At 30.4% G+C, this 20,754-nt stretch overlaps 1 protein-coding gene across 2 annotated transcripts in view; it reads left to right on the plus strand.

The window, feature by feature from the left end:
• l(3)76BDm (trafficking protein particle complex subunit 8 homolog l(3)76BDm) overlaps positions 1 to 20,754 on the plus strand; it is a 55,118-nt gene that overhangs the window by 4,035 nt on the left and 30,329 nt on the right. The window contains exons 3-13 of one of the 2 annotated variants that reach the window (XM_087159957.1): positions 1,647 to 1,736; positions 3,060 to 3,228; positions 3,381 to 3,552; positions 4,201 to 4,255; positions 5,657 to 5,751; positions 6,734 to 6,922; positions 8,210 to 8,316; positions 13,005 to 13,155; positions 15,035 to 15,135; positions 16,140 to 16,413; positions 18,871 to 19,056. In XM_087159957.1, the coding sequence (XP_087016083.1) occupies positions 1,647 to 1,736; positions 3,060 to 3,228; positions 3,381 to 3,552; positions 4,201 to 4,255; positions 5,657 to 5,751; positions 6,734 to 6,922; positions 8,210 to 8,316; positions 13,005 to 13,155; positions 15,035 to 15,135; positions 16,140 to 16,413; positions 18,871 to 19,056 (1,589 nt within the window). Of the gene's footprint in view, positions 1 to 1,646; positions 1,737 to 3,059; positions 3,229 to 3,380; positions 3,553 to 4,200; positions 4,265 to 5,656; positions 5,752 to 6,733; positions 6,923 to 8,209; positions 8,317 to 13,004; positions 13,156 to 15,034; positions 15,136 to 16,139; positions 16,414 to 18,870; positions 19,057 to 20,754 lie in introns of both variants that reach the window. The other variant, XM_016056907.4, reaches the window with a different exon arrangement.

The following is a 20,754-nucleotide window of genomic DNA, read 5'->3' on the forward strand; positions in this document are numbered from 1 at the left end:
AAGGTAGAAATAAAGTCAGATTTCTAGGTAATGTATATAATATTTCTCACAAACATGTGACTTATAGAATTTAAGGCTTTACAGAGGAAAAATAATATAAGTGTCTGAGCTTAATTTTTAAAATTGTTTTACATATTTCATACAGACTTTTAGACTTTTTTATGACTTTTAAGGCCATTACTTGAGGGAAAGGGCTTCAATGTAGTTTGCATCATAAATTGCACAGTAGCATTGGGATAGTATGTAAAGCAACTTTATTCTCAAAAATAACGAACAACTGCTATAATGTTATTAAAGAAGTAGCTGGGTGCAGCACTGAGGCATTCTTGAGTTTGTGTTATTTGTTTTTAAATTATAAATCTATATACTTAAGATAATTTGAACACACTCTACTTATTTCATTTTAGAACCTCATGGTTTGTAATTTCTATGAGTGCTTTATATTCATATATTGATAATTGCCTTTTTATTATTCTATACTGACTATGAGGAGTGGAAATGGAATGGTCCTCTTGATCAGCTTCCATTTTGAAAATAATTTTCTGCAAAGTTCGCAATGTATATAAAAAATGTTCCGTTGTATAATCTAAGGAAGGAGAAATTTAAAAAAACTAAAATTTATGTTACTATTCCAGGATTATCATTTTTAAAAATCCAAACAATTAACTATTGCATTGAAACTGCAACAATAGTTTTAATATTAATCTTATGATCAGAAATATTGAAAAATTTAAAAAAAAAAAATCCTTAGGAAAAACATTTAATCAAAAACTTGAAAACTAGATTTCAAGATGCATAAGTTTAGGTCAATAGACTATTTGCTACTGCTTGCTCACACATAAAAATCAGATTCATAATCTAAATCTATGCATACTGAAATAAAGAATCTATTTAGAGTTTATTAATATTGAGGTATTTTCTGGTCATTAAAGTTAAGATTAAAATTTAATGGAATTTTTGTATAATTTAATTTAATGGAATTGAAAATATTTGGAAATTCAACTATTATAACTATAATTGCATTATTAATTGGCTAACACAATTTCAAAGTACTCTAGCTTTATTCTTTGAGTTCAGAATGAAAATATTCTTTAACGATTTTTTTAAGTTACTTATTTTAGTTTAAAACTTTAATGTTAGAATGTTATATAATTGATATTTCCAATCTGTATTTTGTTAATAAAAAAAAGGAAATGAATCCTCATTATTAAAAAAAGAAGGGATAAAAAATTGAAAACAGCTAAAGAAAATTTTTTGTATAAAAAAAGAAGAAAAATAGAAAATACTTCAGTGTAGTCATAAATATTTGTGATATTTTCTTTTGCTTATTGAATTTTTGCTTTTTATAAATTCTTAATAATATATTCATTGTTCATTGTTTTCTGAATAGAAATATGTTCATCGGAATTGAGAGGAAATGTTATACTAACTGAATTAATTAAGATTTTCTTTTTGAAAAATTAGAGATATTTGTTAATTGAAATATGTGTTGTAAGATAAAAATATTGATGCTATGATAATGTTAAGCTAATTTTGTTTAAAGTTGCAGTTAAACTGTTTTGTAATCTGTATGATTCATTAAAAATAAAATATTTCTTTTCTTGAGCTATATTTCTATTTTTAATTACTGTAATTTTAACTTGCAGCTACTACTCCATGGTTTGAAGCATACAGGGAGGTTTTTTTTCAAGTTACTTCCTCACCTGAGCATGAGTTTATTCACAATTATTTATCATGTATCCTTATTTATATATTTCTTTATATTTATAGAATGCAATTTACTTTCCATAGAGCAAGTTATGAGATTTATGCAGATCAGGATGGTTATACTTTGTGCTATGAAAGGCCCGTTCACACTTGAATATCCAAATGAGAATATGGATACTTTATGCCATTTATGAATAAAACAAAACAATGTGAATAAAACGCAAATAAAAGTACATGAATGGACATACTATATATCTATATCCATTCATATACTTTTATTTGTGCTTCATTCACATTTTCTTTCTTTTTTTTTTCAAAGAAATTTATGATGGTATGATTATGATAATGGGATGTTACACGATTGACACCACATTCTTGTTACAATAAGTTATAATAAAGCATACCATTAAGAGTAAAGAATTTTTATCAAAATAAAATTCCTGTAGGAGTTTTGATATGTACTACTTAATGAGAAAATATTATAACATAGTTCTAAAAAAAATCATAGTTAGTATTTTTTACCATTTGTACAAATTTCACTAGTACTAGGGTGCCTCCTCCTTCTACTTTTTTAGCGGTGGGGAGGGGACACAAAATGTAATATCCAGTAAAAGTGGCCGAACAACAAGGACCTAATAGATATAATTTTTTTTTCCAAATCAACTAAGTGTGAGAATTATTGCCTCAAAATTTTGAATTTTTGAATAAGAACATCAAATTGTCACTGATTCCAGTCAGTTTAAAACTTATACCTTCAGGTAAGGGAATAGCACTTGCAATAAAAACCTACTTTTAATTCCCAAAATGTAGGTTGAATGCCCTTAAAGGGACAAAGATGTCACCTTTGGCAAATGAAATGGACTAGAATTTTGTTAAATGCAGTTCTCTTTTCTCCTTAAGCCAGTGATATTCATACTCAAAAGACTACTTCTGTTTTCATTGTTAGTACTACTGCAATCCTGTTGCATGCGAATGTATGTAAACTAAACTTAGTGGCGGGACAGCCCATTGAAGGCCAAATACTACTATGTCCATATTAGTTTTCTTGACCTTGGGCTCTGGGATGCAGATGTTCCGGTTGGGTGGTCAGCCGAGCTCGGAACCCCCAGTGTTTAGTTCCCAAGCATTCTTGGTACTCATTTTATCGACCCACTGAAGGGATGAAAGGCCGAAACAACCTTGCCTGACCTGAGGATTGAACCAAGGACCTGTGGCACGGGAACGTGAAGCGCTACCACTGGTGCCACCAACATATGTAAATTATTCCAAAATCATTAAAGTCCTTCTTTCCAGTCTTCTTAGTTTTTTTTAAAATTTACGTGATTTATATTATTTCCTTGACTTCTTTGAAGGTATATTTGTTGTATCTTCATCACATCAAGATCCCCTGAGCCAAATTAATGAATTGTCACAGCAACTTATTCAATACCAGCAAAGTTCTCATAATTCTAGGTGGTTTTTTACTCAAGTGCTTACTTATTATCTTCTGGTTCATGATGTGTCATCTGAAGATTTAGCTAAGTGAGTTTGTGTTTTTAATATTTGAAAAGTTTTCATGAATAGAAAATGGAGACTTTGTTAGGAATTCTGTGATTAAAAAAAATTGCAATTTTTGTTTCCATATTCATTTATTTTTTGAACAGATAAAAAATTGGCTTTGTTTTCATTTTTAGAGCAGAGGCTGTGTATCAAAGTATGAAAAGTTCATTTGGATCAACATCTTGTCATCTTCTTCAAATAAATTCTACAACTGGTGCAGTTCAAAGTGCCACTCATGACAGAGAATCTTCTGACAACATGCCTGATCCTTGGAGCCAATTTTTGCCTAAATACTATGTCCAAAATGTAAGATATTTCATTTTCTTATGGGGCATCCCAAAACTAGCAAACAATATGTAGGAGCCGTGGTGGCTCAGGGGATAGAGCGTTTGCCTTCCAACGAGGTGAGCCGGGTTTGAATCCCAGCGATAGCTGGCCGATACGAAATCTGTACCCAGCTAGCACCGACTGCAGTGCCGTCATAGTTCGTGACACCAAATCGTACTGCTGAGTCGAAGAACTACCGAATAGTTTTTTCAAAATTTATTTGTAACAATATTATGTATAGTTTGAGGCTATAGTTAATGTATGCCTGTGTAAGTATTTCAATCGGAATGGTCGGTCTGACTTCCTGCATGAAACATTGTTCTAAAGTTTGCTCCAGTTTACAGCACCATCTGTTGGCAAACTTTGTGAATAATTTTGAATCTTAGTAAAAATAATAACTATTTCCTTAAGCAGAGTGCAGCAAACTGATCATTTGTATCTTTGTTTTTCTTCAATTAGATTTTCAAATTATCTGTGATTTTCGGGACAACTTGTTAATTTTTATGTTGTAAGTTTGAAAAATCATACAAGTTTACAGATTTCAGTTTATTTATTTTATTCTTAATTGTAATATTTTTTTTTGTTTTGTTTTGTGACAACATTTAACTAGTACTTTTTGTTTTCCAGAATATTTCTTCAAATACTCAAGCATCGGAAGAAAATCATGTAGAAATTGATGACGGTAAATCTGGTACATATTCATCTCTAAAATTGATTATTCCTGCTTATTGAGGTTGATCATGAATTAATCAGTTCAAGATTTTAAGCAGCAGAATATTTTATATTTCATTCAAAATAGATTTTTAAATTTTTTTAGCTTTTTTTCTAATTTTTTACTTATTTGCTTTGATTTTTGCTTTGCTCACATTCATAGGATGTTTTATTTACTCTTAGAGATGAGTAATCAAATTTTTAACATCGCTTCCTAAAAAAATACCATTTGGTATAAAACTAATATTTTCAAAGTTTTCAGCTCAATAAAATAATATTTAAACCCCACCCCAGGCTTCAAAGTTTGAAATAAACACAATTTTCTGAAAAAATTGCATAATTTCTGCTATTAAATAAATTGCATATTTTTTGCTATAAATTGAGCTGAAACTCTTAGATTTTTAGTTTTATAGCAAATAACGCATTTTAGTCGGTGCAGTCAAAGAAATTTGAACTTTCGTTTTTACGACCACCCTAGTGCGTACATGCACCAGTGTTGTTTTCAGATCATGGCTAGAATTAGCTTATTGGTGCAGCTTTAATTATGCAACATAAAAATAAATTAAGTCAAAATAATGTTTTAAGCTGTCTACAATATTATTAGGATAATCTTCTATCACTCCAACAAGTTAATTTGAGTATTATCATGAAATTCAGCACTTTTTATTTTTATTTTACGTTGCACCTGTATGTAAAATTAAAAAAGTTCCTCCTGAAATATTAGAAAACATAGCTGCCAACTCTACTGGATTTTGCCACTTTTTCCTGGTCTACTGGTTTTATTAAAATTCTCCTACTCTTCGTTCATTTTAGAAAATTCCCTAAAATCGAGTAAGTTTCTTAAAATATCCCTATTTAAATAGAATTTTTATAGAGATTATTGCTAGCTTGTTTAAATATCTAAATAAGTTTTACTATTACATAATGAAGTAAACCTCATTTATAGAAATCAGTTAAAAACTTTTTTTGTTATAAAATGTTCATTTTAATTTTTATTCAGAAATCTCTTTTTAAATTAATTAAAAAATTCTTTTTAACTATTTTTTATGAATTAAATACCTATTAATATTTGAAACATAATACATAACGTTTCTAAGTATGTTTAATGTCAATCATAACTAGAAAATATTGCAGTTTTTCTATTTTGATGACTATAAAAATCCCTACAATTCCCTGTGTGTAAAATATTTAGTACATTATGCGACAATTATCATGAAATTCATATTATTTCGTAAAATCCACTGGACTTTTTCCTATCCATGTTGGCAGCTGTGAGAAAGGCTTTATCTCTTTCAGCTATTATGATTTATTTGACCTTTTATTGTATAAAGTAAAGTTGTGTTTTGATATTAAACTTTTATACTATTTATAGTTGATGATTCAGCTGAAGGACAACAGGAATTGAATTCTATTCATCATCCCCTACTTAATAATTCTGAAGCTGTTGCTGTGCTTTCTGATTCTTTGGTGAAAACAAATATTAATATATTTTCATTTTAAGGTTTTAGAATAGTGAAATGCAATATGTGCTATTATAATTATTTTTTTTAAAAATGTAAGTTATCTATTATTTTGGCTGCATTCTAATCTGATTTATCACTAAAATTGTGCTTAACTTTTTATGCCTTGACAGCAGGTAAAGAAACCAATTGTGTAAAATTATTTTGAAAGTAGTTATTTATTTAGTATTTTTTATTAGTGATTTCATCAATGCTTTACTCTGAGCCGCGATGGCTCAGGGGATAGAGCGTTCGCCTTCCAAGGAGGTTAAATGGGTTCGAATTCCAGCAATGGCTGATCGATATGAATTCCGCATCCGGCTTGCACCGACCGCATGATGTGTAATATCCTCAGTGGTAGACGGGTCATGTGTTAGAGTCCCCTTGCTGTCAAGATAACCATAAGAGGTTTTTGTGGTTTTCCTCTTGTAACACAAATGCGGGTTAGCTTCATAGAAAAATTTTCTACAAATGCAAATTTATCCAGGAGTTACCTTGTCTTCTGGATTGGGCTGAAAATTACAATGCTACGGAGTCGAACATTAGTAGTCGTAAACCCAAAAATTGGGTCGGCTGTTCAACGACGGTTATAATCTTCACTCTAAATAAAATCAACTATGTAGCAAGTTACATACACGTGTCGGTTACTTTGATAAACACTTGAATAATAATGATGTTTTCTGACATCAACAAATATGAACTCAGAAATGATTGTTTATTTAAATAAATAACCATTTCCCAATTAATGTTTGTAAAATCAGGAGGGGGAAATGAGAAACAAAAGGATTAAATGCAGTTATGTTGTGTTATAGCAAAGTATTATTCTTAAATTAACTTAAAAATTTAAAACATATAGTTATTTCTTTTCATATTTTTTACTCAGTTGTTGTTTTAGCATTCAAAGAAAATGAATAAATTATATTTTAATAATGAATAATTATTCTTTTCAGCTAGGAAATTCAACGGATGATGTTTCGGGACTCTCAAACAGGTTTTCTAAAAGTAGTGCCCGCTCAAAAAAACATGGCTTGTGTCTAACACTGAGTGACATAGATCGTATTAAGTGTTTTGTCCAAGATTTTTGCATTCAAAGTCTCATTCCTTTTGTTGAGAAGAGAGTAAAAATACTAAATGAACAGGTAATAATTTTCTTTATAAACTATAACATTTTTTTTTAAATTCAGATTTTTTAATGCAATTTTGTTGATTATTATACATCAAATCATATGCTTAATTAATAATTGTTAAGCCACTTTGGTTTATGAAAGCATTTTGTTTTACTAAAAACTGAATATTGTTTATGTTTCCATAATTCCATCCCAGCTTGTACAGTCATTGAGAAAGATTTTTCAAAGTGGTAGTTTAAGGATACTTGAAGTATTAAAATTTTCTAAAATTTAAGCTACTTTACCCACCATTTAAAACCCATTGTTAATATATACATGTTTGTGTGTTTGTTTGAATTATTAATTTGTCATGGTAGGTAAAGCAGTTTTAGATTTAATCTTTAAAATATTATTTTATTTTTTAAAACAAAAGCATGAAAATTCTAACACAAAGAAAATATTTCTCTGTGATGGTACAAGTTGGCACCTATGTATTTCATATTATTGGAGATAAAATGTCTCTTTTTTTTAAGTAAAGCTTTATCCACAACAAAGGAAAAAAATTCAAGCGAATACCCTGTCACCAAATTTTCTGTCCTAACTGTTTTCAGTCATTTTATTTCATTCTATAACCGGTTTTGAACAACAAATCCATATTTGGCTTAGATCTATCATTGTTCAACTCCATAGTCTTGTGATTTTGAACTTGACCCAGAAGTCAAAGGAATTCCTGGTTCGAGCATTAGGATTAAGAGGACTTTTGATGGAACTGAACCCTATTCACATTGCAAGGAGTGGAAAGCCTGTTACTGTTAGCCCGACCAGCTACGGGTTTCTAATCGATTTTCCACTGGGGATATTTAATACCAGCATTATGGTCAGTACGAGTTAGGAACAGAATTCCTATCAACCAGCTAGTGCTGGGATTCGAACCTGGGTCATCTCTTTGGGAGGCAAGCGCTCTATCTCACTCCATCATTTAACGGTACTTGATGAATTGACTAAAAAAAATTTGCAATGGCTTCACTTTTTGTTGTACAAAGAATTGAAACAAATGATTTTCAAAATAGCTTAAAATTTTTTGTGAGAAAATTTAGGGCAATTCCAAAATTTATGACTGTCATATTTGTAAATAACATATCTACAAAATCACAAGGCTTTTGTCATATGGACAAATTTATCACCCTCGCATATAATTTAAGTGACATTTGGCGACATTTGTCATCATGCAGGCATGAACCCTAATGCTGATTGATATAAATGTTATTCTCATTATTTGATTTAAACAACTAATGTATGTTTTAATGCACTTCTTTTTAGGTAGCCAACCGCAAAGGAATTCATAGAACTATATTTGGAGTCACCAAAAAGTTTTTTGGCAATAAACCAGGAGCTCAAAGCCCAGCATCATCAATGAATTCTGTTGTGTAAGGATGTTTTATACTATTCTTTTCATCATATACATCTATATATATATATACAGGGTTATTCATAATTCCCTCCGGGCAGGAACTGGCCTATCGCATTGATGTATGCCGTGTGACCAAGGGTTAACACATAGTACACCTGTAATGTATGTAAGTAAATCTTGAATAGTTTTGGAATAATTTCATATGTTTCTTTTTTTTTATATTCGTCTTCTTTTTTTTTTTACTATAACACTTCAAAACCCGGGAGGTAATTACGATAACCCTGTATATATATTTTTGTTTGTATACATACACCACTAAGGTGGTTGGAATAAACGTCTTTTGTACCTTTGCTTATGGAAGGAATATTCTAAGCATTTGTCAAGGAGTCACCTCGTTTCGCACTAAGTCACTATATGTCACCAAGATATGCTTTTCATAAGCCCTTTAAGATCCATTTTCCTACTGGAGATGAAGGGCTCAAATCTCCTTGGTGGCTTAAGGGCGATGTATCAAGGCTTGGGGGGACAGGAATCTACTGCTCTAATGATAGCACCAAAATCCACTTTCCTCTAATCTAGGTAGTTATGCTGAGGTTTATGCTATCATCTTGTGTTGCAGGATATGCTTAGACCCAGTATATTATCTAAATATACCTATCCACATCTGTTCTGATTGTCAGACTGCTCTTCTATCACTGTCAAGGTGTAAATTCACTAGTATGGGAGGGCTTCTCGGTCCTATCTACGACGATCGTCCTTTTTACGAGTAGACAAGTCACTCGTTCTGTGACCTGTCTACGCGTAACAAGGTGTACCTACATTGGGTACCTGGACCTATGGGTATTCCTGGTAGCACATGATCGCATGAGCAGGCTTCAGTGCGATTTTATGGTGCCCTGAACCAGCTTTGGGAATTTCTCCCACATCCTTAAGGGAATCTATATTCAAGTTCTATGGCAAAATTGCCCACGAGCAATGGCACAACTCAGATGGTCAGAGACAGGCTAAAGAGCTAAATCGTGAAAAAGAGCTTCTTAAGCTAAACAGGAACAGTTTGAGGAAAATCATTGGTCTTCTCACTGGACACTGCACCCTCAGGAGATACCTATACATTGTGGGTAATGATTCTGATTCTCTTTGTCGAGGTTGCCATCTTGAGGAGGAGACTTCATGACATAAACTTTGTGATTGTAAGTTCTATTCAAATCAAAGATTTGAGCATTCAGAGCTACATTGCATTAAGTCCTGGGAATTACAAGATATTCCTGTCAGGTGTTTGTTAAACTTTTTTTCAGCTATAAACCTTTTTTTGTTAATCATGATTTACGATTTTGAGCTGCCCAATCTCTAAGTCTAAGGTGGTTGGAAATTTTTTTTTTTTTTAAATCTCTGAGTAAGAAATACACTTTCTATTAAAAATTGCTGACCAATTTTTTCATTTGTGCTTGTTTTCAGTATTAAGTGTAAGTCAACTTATACTGAAAATGTGATAAAATGTTTCCAAATAAGCTTTTGTCGAGTTATGTAAAATAAAAATGTTCTTTTATTTCTAAAATAAAAACATACTTCAAAAAATTTACATATCAACTTTTGAAAATTAATATTTAAATTAATACCATTAAAGCAATTAATGTGTTATTTTTAAGAAAAAATTCATATTCTGTTTGCAACTGTTGTCTATCATACTTTTCTAAAATGCTAAGCCTGTAAATTGAAATAACATGTTATTGGATATACATGTGTTATACATGTTTGAATAGCATGTATTAGACATGTTATTGAATTTACTATTTTGTTGAAAACAAACTTTGTATGAGAATAATACACGCCACATTTTTCTAGTTATCTTTGAATTTTATTCATTGTGATTAATAATAGCATTAAAACAATGTGTGATTTTGTATCAGAGTAATGCACATCACATTTTTCTTAAGTTATCTTTGAATTTTATTCCTTGTGATTTTATTAACTTTAAAAAAAATATCAATGTAATTCCCTCATTCTAATTTTGTATTTACTTAACTATCATATTACTTCGGACACTTCACTTTGGCGAACGTATTCCTCTGTCCCAAAATTGTCTATTTGAATTAAAAGTCTGTACAAAAGTAAAATATTTCGTTCCTAGCCAGTTATTTCAACTTTATTATTAGGAAACTGATGGAATATGTGTGTTTCAAAAAACTTTCTGTATGAATAATTTTGATGCTACTATAATTCTTATTATAGTTTAAACAAAAAAGAGTGTTACCTAGCATTGGTTACTCGGTAAAATTGGCCAGTACTTGGGTTTTGAGACTGAAAACTGGGTCGTAAAATTCTTTCACCGGGTGTGTTATTTTAACTGTGTAAGCTGGGTACCTGGGACATCTCTAATAGAAATCTTTCTTTGACTCATCTACTGTAGTCAGTTGGTCTAACTAAAATTCACCACTTTATGACTCTGCATAAAAATTCATTATTTAGCTTTACTCTAAATCAGGTTAATTACCCTGATAATTACAATATATCAAAATAAAACTTTTTTAGTTTTTCTATTTATCTCATAATGGACACAATAGTCCAAATATGTGACTTCAATCTTGGTAAAAACTAGATATTTATTATTAATGTCAAAGTTGCAAATTATTGAAATGAAACATTTTTAGTTTTTTATTTATCACAAAACAAATTCCAAATTTCATCTTTCTATTTTCATGGGAAGTACAAGTATTAGTGATGAGGGAGTGAAGGCTTTGCCTTTTATAATTGCATATAATAGGTTCAGGGTGCCAAAAAGGACCACTCTAAATAACTTTTGATCTAATGATCATGATTTTGATTTAATGATTCACCTATTAAGACTCAATCTTAATGGTTCCTAGGGGTAACCTCAAATATACTAATACAATAGAGCAGATGATATTTTAAGTTAATCTTCTAATTCACTATCTAAATGGCTTCATGTCTAAACTGACAGATCTCGGTTGGAGCAAGATGGAAATGCGGGCACTGGTATTTTTTTCTGAACTATTTTAATTTTATTTGAGTTTGGGACCACACACAACTCCTTTTGATGGTGGAGTGGAGGATATTAGGACTACTTCTCAACAGCTATCACATAGAGAATATTGTTATATTTGTCGACTCCATCTCGGCAATCTGAGCAGTGACATATGTTGAGTTTCCAGACTCTCTTGGAATTAAAAGATGTAAAGAGAATTTTGGGCTACTTTTGTCCTTAAAACAGAATATTGTGTTGCAGTGGGTTCCTTCTCACCTTAATATCTATGGAAACGAGGTGGCAGATCTTCTTGCTAAAAAAGGAACTGGTATTTTACAGAGCTCCCAGAAATAAATTCTTTACTCTTCCATAAATAGAATAATTAAAAACATAATTAAGAGTCATGAAAATAATTTAAATGTACAAATTGGTGAGATGGTCTGAAGGGAGACTCTGAATAAGATCCCTGATCACCCGAGACGCAATGCAGTTGCTGCCTTCAGGTTAGAAACCGGACACAACTGCCTTGCCACTCACCACCATAGACTTGAGATCTTGTCTGATCCAAACTGTGTCTTGTTCGGGGAGGACTCCCCGATGAATGCTGAGCATCTGGGGGTTTGCCCTGCAGTTACTGGCAACATCTATGACAGATACTGGAGTGCTAGGGAACAGTTACAGGCACTGCTAACTGACCGATTTTCTTTTTTATTTCTATTTGTTGATATTCTATTTAATGTTCCTTTGTTCTAATTGTTTTTGTATTTAGAATGTTTTAATGTTTTTAATTTTTTTTTGACAATTATCTGCATTAATTAATTACCATATTTGAGATCATCCACTTAAAATTTTAATATTGAGTCCTAGAGCGTAAAACTCCGATCATTCGATCAAAAGTTATTCAGGGTGGTCCATTTTTTATTTTGCATTCTGTACATCAATATTCCATTATTATTTTTATTGATATAATTATGTTTTATGAAAAGTACCCTGTTATACTAAACTTTTGAAGTTCTGACTATCAATTGAAATAGTTATTATACAGTTTAACCCAGTAATAATCAGAGATTTTTGGGCATATTGTTATAAATCTAGAAATAATTTCTTAAGTTTGAACTATTTTTAGTATTTTTTTAAATTAAGACTTTTTTATTGTTCAGTTAACTAAAACAAGTAATTGAATTATCAAAAAGTATTATTTATCTCATCTCTTAATAAACAATCTATGCTAATTAATTTTTACTCAATGTAATCTGATACAATTGTTTAAAACTTTTTTCTTGTATTTTATATTGTAACTAGACAAGTGAAAATAAAAATGAAGAACAAAATATGAGTTAATTTATATTTTTGTCAAATTGCATTTTTTCAAAATATTTGATTTGTTAAAGTATGTTAAATTTTTTTTTTTCTTTCTTGACTACATATAATTTTTGCACAAAAATGAATCTAAAATGCTTATAAAACTTAATATACTACCCTGTCGTGGCCAAATAATGTGCGGAGAATTTTAAAAAAACTTATATCAACACCTTTGTATTTTCCAAAAACAAATACTATTGCTATTTTGATCAATATTTATTTTATCTAATTTATTTTCTAAAAATATGGTTTTTAATATTTTAAAGCTGGTTTTTACAGATTTTGAAAACTGTAAAATTTAGTTTTTTTTTAATTTATTTGCTTTTAAATGAGAAATATTTGTTACAAATTTGTTGTAGGTACGGACCAGATGCCCCTGAACTACAAGTCCGGAAACTTGGCGATTTGGCATTTATGTTTCAGTTGTATGAACTGGCTTATCAAGCTTATCATACTGCCAAACGTGATTTCAGTGCAGATCAAGCTTGGCTGCATTTTGCTGGTGCTTCAGTATGTTTATTTTTACTTATTAATTCAACAAATCTATATATATCAATAATTTAAAAAAAAGTTCCATTTTTGCCATGACAAATTTTTAAAAAATGTTTTGTTTATTCTTTTCTTAAAATAACTTTTTATTTATGAGCATAATTACAATTTGGTTTACATAACTTTATGTAATTTCAAAAGCTAGGATAACATACCGATTCAGCTAACCCATTCTTGTATTTATTTTAACTTAAAGCATTCTAGTTTGCTACATAGCATGCAAAGCATTCTCTCAAATTGTGTTTTATTATTAAAATTGGTATGTTAGGTAATTTTAATGAGTAATTTAGTTGTAATTTAATAGCAAATTAATTTACAATTTTTTCAAACTTATTTATAAAAATCTAACGTTTTTATAAAAATCTAAGTGATGTTTTAAGTGATAATCATTGTACTGCCATGCAACTGAACAAAAATAATGTAAGTGCCTCTCAGTAGATTTCGAGAAAAATGGCCTGATACCTGTTTCTATTGCTAATGCTATATGCTCTAAAATAAATTGTCCAAAATCTGATGAAACAAAATTTAATTTATATAAAGAAAAAAAAACTTTGCCAAATGGTAGCTAGCTCATAAATGATAAATATATAAAAATCTCAATTTTGAATTTTTTGTTGCTTATACTGATTTTTCTCTTGCATGGCAGTATAAATAGCCTATATAAATCTAAGTAAAGTGGAGTAAGCTTTTGTGTTAATTACATACCTTAATTTTAATTGTTCTGAATTATTAAGATGAATTTCAAATTGTAAAAGTTTCATTATTCTTTGATAATTCTGAACTAAATTTCGTTGAAATGAAGGGTTATTCTTATCTATTGTAAAACTTTTTACAATATTTAGAATTGCTAAAAAACATAATATAATATGTTAAATTTACATAAAATATTTTCAATAATGAACGATTTTGTTTGAAATATCTAAGTGATGGATTTTTATGATAAATTGTGTATAAATAGGATTTCAAAAATAGGTAAAACATTAAGAGAAATTTAAATAAAATGATGGAAGATCAATTGATGATGAAAAAATTTTATTTTTTAAAAATGCCTGTTGTATTGCGTATGATTTTAAACTCTGCACGAAATTTGCATTTACTTCATCAAGCAAGATGAAAGATATACAGTGGGTCTTACGAAAGCTTTTGAGCTAAATCCAGACTAGTTTCTATTGTTTTCTTTGACAGGCTTATAGTGGGTTGAACCATTGCTATTAAGTTAAAACCCACAGCATTCTCAATGCTTCCACCTTTAGCTGCAATGTTAGCTGACTCATGAGTAAATCCAGATCGTATAAGTTATTCAGTTTAAAAAAATAAAGCTATTTCAACAATTCTTGAACGTAGTAAAAAGTGATTGTAAAAGTTGGGTAATGGAAAATAAAATATTCCAGAAATGTTTTCAAGAAATCAACTTGCTGTATATGAACTCCAATTTATAAACATTTCAGATGTTTCAATTAGGAACAGGCACTTACTACAAATCTACCATCAATTTCAAAGATTTAAAAAGTGCCATTCTAAAGCAGCATGGGGAGTCAAGCAATGTTTTTGCTTGGTTGCAAAGATTTCATGTAACTCTAAATACCATTAAATTTTATTTTGCAATAATAAGCAGAAATTTGGATTTTCAGACTTGATGATTAAATGCAAATTCATTTTTCATTCTTGTTTTATTTGTAATGTGTGTGTCAACTCTCTCTCTCTCTCTCTCTCCCCATATATATATATATATATATATATATATATATATATATATATAAAATGTGCCAGTAAATCACTCCTTTTTTTTATTTCCTAATTTTACTATATGTTTGTCATTTTTTAAAATTCATCTTTCTAGGAAATGGCTGCTTTGTCTGCATTTATGCAAAATAACCCTGCTCAAGAATATCCATTACGATACATAGAAAGTGCTATTAACACATATCTTCATCCTTGCAAGTAATTATACATTCTATGTATCTTACTGTAATTAATTTTAATAAACTATTATAAAGTCATACTTAGGTTATAACATGTTTAATTTAATTTTATTTTTATTTATTGACCAAATGCATGACATCTTCAACAGAAAGCTAAAAATGATTAACCTTGAATGTTAGGTTTTAATTTTGTCTAAAAGGGCATTACAAAAGTTGACTCTTTAATGATTTTATCTCGAACTAGTAACATGACTAGCTAGACTGCCTTATTTAAGTGCATAGAAATCCAAGCATCTTGAAATTTGAAAGTATTTTCTACAAAAAATATGCTGATTAATAAGAATTAAATGATATTGTGTGAGTGATATTTGTTGTCTCTTGCACAATCATTAAAGCTGGGTACTTCAAGAAGATTTAATGATTTCAAGAGATAGTATCACATTGAATTGGTGGAGTATAAAAAAAGATTTAGTTGTTTAGTATTCAAAGATCTTAAATAAAAAAAAAGTATGTTTGTTTTTTTTAATTTGCACTTTTAAAAATCTAAAAGAACAACATACCATAAGGGGCTGTTCAAGTACACAAAAGAAAATTTTTGCTTTAATTCATTTTATAAAATTTTGAGTTGAATTTTCTTTCGGAATCTTTTGTGTTTTTCTTCCGTACTAAAGCTTTTGACCTCTAAAAATCTTTGAAGAAATTTTTTCCCTTACTTTTTCTTTTCCCAAATAAAAAATTTTCCATGCGTTATTTATTAATTTTTTCGCTGTTTAAAAAAAAACGAAAACTTTTGACTACATAAATTGCATAAGCATCGCTCGTACCCCTCCGGTTAATTGGTGCAGTCTCTTAAGAGTTATTAAGAAAAATTTTGTCTGAATCATTTTTCCTATGTATAATTTGTTTTAATGACTTAATTGTTTCTGTCAATTAACTACATTTAAATTTAGTAAAAGATAAATTTTCTTGTATTTTCTATATCCTTTCTCAATTTATTAATTACATGTATTTTCTATATTTAAGATTACCTGAACTGGCCATTCGAGCTACACTTTTAAGCACTGAATGCTTGAAATCAAAAGGCATGTATAAAGAAGCTGCAGAGCAATTTGTTAGATCGCCTATTGATGCAGATTTGCCTACTGCACTTTGTTTGGAACAAGCTGCATATTGTTACATTAATTGTAAACCTCCGAAGATAAGGAAATATGGATTTTATGTGATTCTTGCTGGTCATCGATTTAACAAAGCTGGTCAAAGAAAGCATGCACTTAGGTCCTACAAGCAAGCGGAGCAGGTGTGTATATTTTTCTATCTATATGTCATCTCAGTTATTATTTTTGAAATGTTATTTAAGAATTAGATAATATGTTTATATTTTTTATTAATGCATTTGTGTCTTGAAAAAATGCTATGCTGTTGAAAAATCCTTAATGGAAAATTTTCATTAATCTAATAAGTAATTTAAAGAACAAAATATAAAGTTAAAAAAACGCGACTAATTGAACTTATTTCTCTATTAAGAGGATGCTATACTGCAGGAGATTCTTATCATAGCAAATTCTGTTTTACTGTTATTAATGATTTAGAGTTTGGAGAAAAAGTGAGTTAAAGTAAACCTAGAATGAATTATGAAGTTTCAAATGCTGAAAAAAAGGTTTTCAAAATGCAAATAAATTATTACAGAATTATCGACCAACTGTGTAATCTTGACTATTGTTCCATAATTTGTTTATATTTTGAATTTTTTGTTGAGCATTATTTATTAACTTAGGTAACCTGGACTTACTTTTCTCTAAACTTAAAATTTTGAAATACCTGTGGAGGTGAAACAACATTTGCCATGAAAAATTTCTTCAGCTGTCTAGCAGTCTTTTAAATTTTACCATATCTTCTAATTCAATGTTTGTTTGTTTTTATGTGAAGAGTATTAAATTTATTTTCATTCTTGGTTAAAAATTTTTCAAGGAAATTTTTTTTTGCAATTTCATTGCCATTTTTTATTATTCTCTTAATTGTTTGGCCTAGAGAAGAACTTTCATTATGGGATACCTACAAGTGACGTAGTGTGGTACCTCGATCCTGATTGATTGTTGAAACGTGGCATTTAGTTAAATTAGCAACTGTTCTTTCAGCTCTATTTCGAGTAAGCCAAGCCTGTCGAGTACTAATTCTCTTAAGTAACACAGCCTATATTCATGCGCAAAGATTCTTTTACGCGGATTTCAATTCTATCACTGTATATTTGCTCAAGGACTTAACACAAAGACAGACACGAAGTCATTAAGGAACATAAACTTATTAAGCATCGAAGTTGCCATGTACACAAATCAAAAATATATCATGGTTACAGTAAAATACATAAACAAATAATAAATCTAAGTTAATTAAAAGAAGTAGACGGAAGAATTATGTTTCAACTCATTCAATGTGGCTCTGTAGTTAATTATTTTATTCTTAATTAACATTCTAACTTATGTAAAGAAATTTAGCTCAACTTCAATGCGCCATTTTTCTGATAAAGATTAGCTGGCCCTGACGTCATTGGTCACATGAGTGAGTGTTGGTTGTCTTCTTCTTGGAGAGCAAGTACCCCATTGTAATTCTTATAACCTAAAGTCATGTGACTCTTAAAACAATAACATTATATTTAAATTGCTGGATGAAAAATATATTTTGGTTGTTCTTCAGATTTCTCTCTGTATCAGCATATCCCAGAAATAAAATTTTATCTGATATGATATTTGGCTGTAATTTTGTGTAAACATTTAGAAAAATGGATTTTTCACTCTTTTTTTTTTTAAATCATTGTTTAAAACATTAACTAATAATTAAGTGTTGCTCAGTATTCAGGAGCATCAATGATCATAAACAATCTGCATGTAATATGAATGTAAACAATATGAAACTTCTTATTACAATTGATTCCATTTTATTCCATCAGTTCTGTTAAAATTTTGTTTATTCTTTTGTGTAATGAAATGTGTTCTGTAGATATCAAAATATATTTAAAAACAATTTTACGAGTTAATTACGAAAAATAAATTGAAAACAAGATTTTTTACAAATGGTGTGAGTGAATTACATTTGTCAGTGATGTAAAGAAATAGCTGTTATAGAGTAACTCATGACAGAGTTGAAAGTGAGTTATTATTATTTTTATACATAAATAAAGAAAAGTACTACTACTCCATTCATTCACAATGTTAATTTAGTTTGCTAGGGGTCAACCCCACCTTGTTTAGCCTCCATATTATACTTTTTGCTAATTTTTATTAAATATTTTGTATTAACATGGTCATAGTCATTTTCTATGTGCAGATTTGTTTTCTGACACTTATTAAAAAGCCTCAAATAATTTAAATATTTCAAAGTAATGGGAGACTTTTCTATGCAATAATTTTGTAAATTTTAAAATATCGCGTGATTTGTTTTAATAAAAACTAAGTGAATGGTCATCTCAAGAGAATTTTAATTAAAATTCCTGTTTTACATTTTATTCATGATAATGAATAATGTGCTCTCTTCATAATTGTAAAGTGCTTTGCCAAATTTCTCTTTCTCATTTAAAAAAAATATTACTAACCTACTTGAAATGTTATAGACCTGATTTTTTATTTATATTTTTCTATTCAAACAAATTTTATATTTTTATATTGAGATTAAATAAAGACATTTCAAGCTGCTTATTGCATGTAGTTTTTTTAGCTTGCCATTTATTAACCAAATGAGAACTTCTTTGTTTATTTTGTAGATATATCGGTCAATAGGCTGGAACTTTGCTAATAATCATATCAGTTTTACTGTTGGACGTTTATCGATTCAACAAAACCAACTTGAAAGTGCTTGCTCTGCTTATGAACCTTTATTAGTATCAAACTGTTTACTCCCTGTTGCTGAACAATCAGGTTATCTTTGGGATTATCTATTTGTTCTTAAGGTAAGAATCCATTAGATCTATTTGGTTCCAAAAGACAATATTAGCAAAGTACCAATATTGCTGCCCAAAGTATTTGTGAGACATTTTGTCTCTTGGTTCGTTTTTAAAGACTCCTCAATAAGGATGACCAAGGATTATTTCAATTATAGCTTATTTATTACTAAATTCTTGATTATAGAATTATTTACAGAAAAGTTACAAATAGATACATGAGCTATTGAGTATAATGTTCTTGGAGCGCAACTGCTCCCTTTCTTTTTCGTTCACACTCAATCTATCATCGTTCAATTACAACTCTACTCTTCGGCGTTCAAAACTAATCTCTCCTGCGTTCAAAACTGATCTGATCTCTAAAAAATCCTCTTTCCCATAAGAAACAGTCCTTTGCTCCACCCCCAATGTAGGGGACGACACCTGCAGTGTCCTTCACCCTCTGACCCTCAGGTCAAGGGGTCATTCAAATGCGTGGGAGAGGAATCAGGATCCTGACACCCTCCCCCCCGGTTTCATCTAGTTCGACCTTTTTCCCTGGTCGTACAAGTGAAACCTAAAAACAATGCAAGCCCATCCCTGCACCAAAAAACAATTACACGCACACATTCCCGTGCGCAAAAGAGATTGGCCGCATTATACCTTATTAAACATAAAATTACACTTAGGACACTTGACAAACTAATAAATACAAAATCAAAACATAGCATAAAAGAACCTAATATTTTTGCAATCAACACATTAAAATCACTTTTATCAGGCCAAAAATAAAATATCCATGCCAAAATCCATTTATAAAATTCCATCAAAATAAAATCCTTAAAGTCATGTCCAAAATTCCTGCCTAACAAATAATAATAATTAGCATACAAAATTAACCGTCCAAATTGCCCAAATGTCCACTCTTTTAAGTTCATTGACCTAATCCCCTGGAACATATCTCTTTCTATACCACTTCCTCTTAAGTGACTAGCTAACTGTTTTGCTCTACTTTTTCTTTCGGACCCCCCTTTCTGAAAACCAATCCTTATTTTCACCTGCACCTTACGGGTTTTAATTCTGATATCGGGAATGTTTGAATTCGCAGCTGTGTACAACTCCTTCTTAGGATACTTAACCAATTTTTTTCTCCCCTCAAACCACAGAAGTTTAGATTCCATCGCGCCGTCGCTATCTCCCTTTCTTTTCTCACAGGACAAATCCATCCTCTTCAACGCGTTAATTGGACTTATAACCTTCACTTCCACCCCTCGCTGACCGCAAACCTCTTTGCCTTTAAAATCCTCCCTCACTTCCTCTAACATTCCTTCAAATCCCGAGCCCTGCACTTGCTCCTTTTTAAGTCTTTGGCTATGAGAAAAGGGTGATTCCTTATCTCCACCCCCTACTTTCTCCCCACACTCCGGATTCATTAAAATACATGGTGGAACTTCGTCCCCTCCCCCGTTTGCCTCTATCTCCAACACCTCGAGACCCCCCGGAGTGATTCGCACTCCTCTCCCGTCCGAATTCTCGCAAGCAAGGTCAGTGTCCTTAGTCTCAATCCCCTTGTTCCCTCCTTGTTCTTTTCCCTCAGAACAGATCGTCTTTTTCTCCCACTCTTCTCCCCACCGTTCATCTCCTGCGTTTTCAAAAGCCTGCTCCTCTAATATTTTAAACTCCCTTGACCTTATCACTGTCGCCTCATTTTCACTTCTGACCACTACT

The sequence above is a fragment of the Parasteatoda tepidariorum genome, chromosome 3 (assembly GCF_982258835.1).
Source record: "Parasteatoda tepidariorum strain Cologne lab strain chromosome 3, Ptep-v5.0, whole genome shotgun sequence".
Lineage (NCBI taxonomy): Eukaryota > Metazoa > Arthropoda > Arachnida > Araneae > Theridiidae > Parasteatoda > Parasteatoda tepidariorum.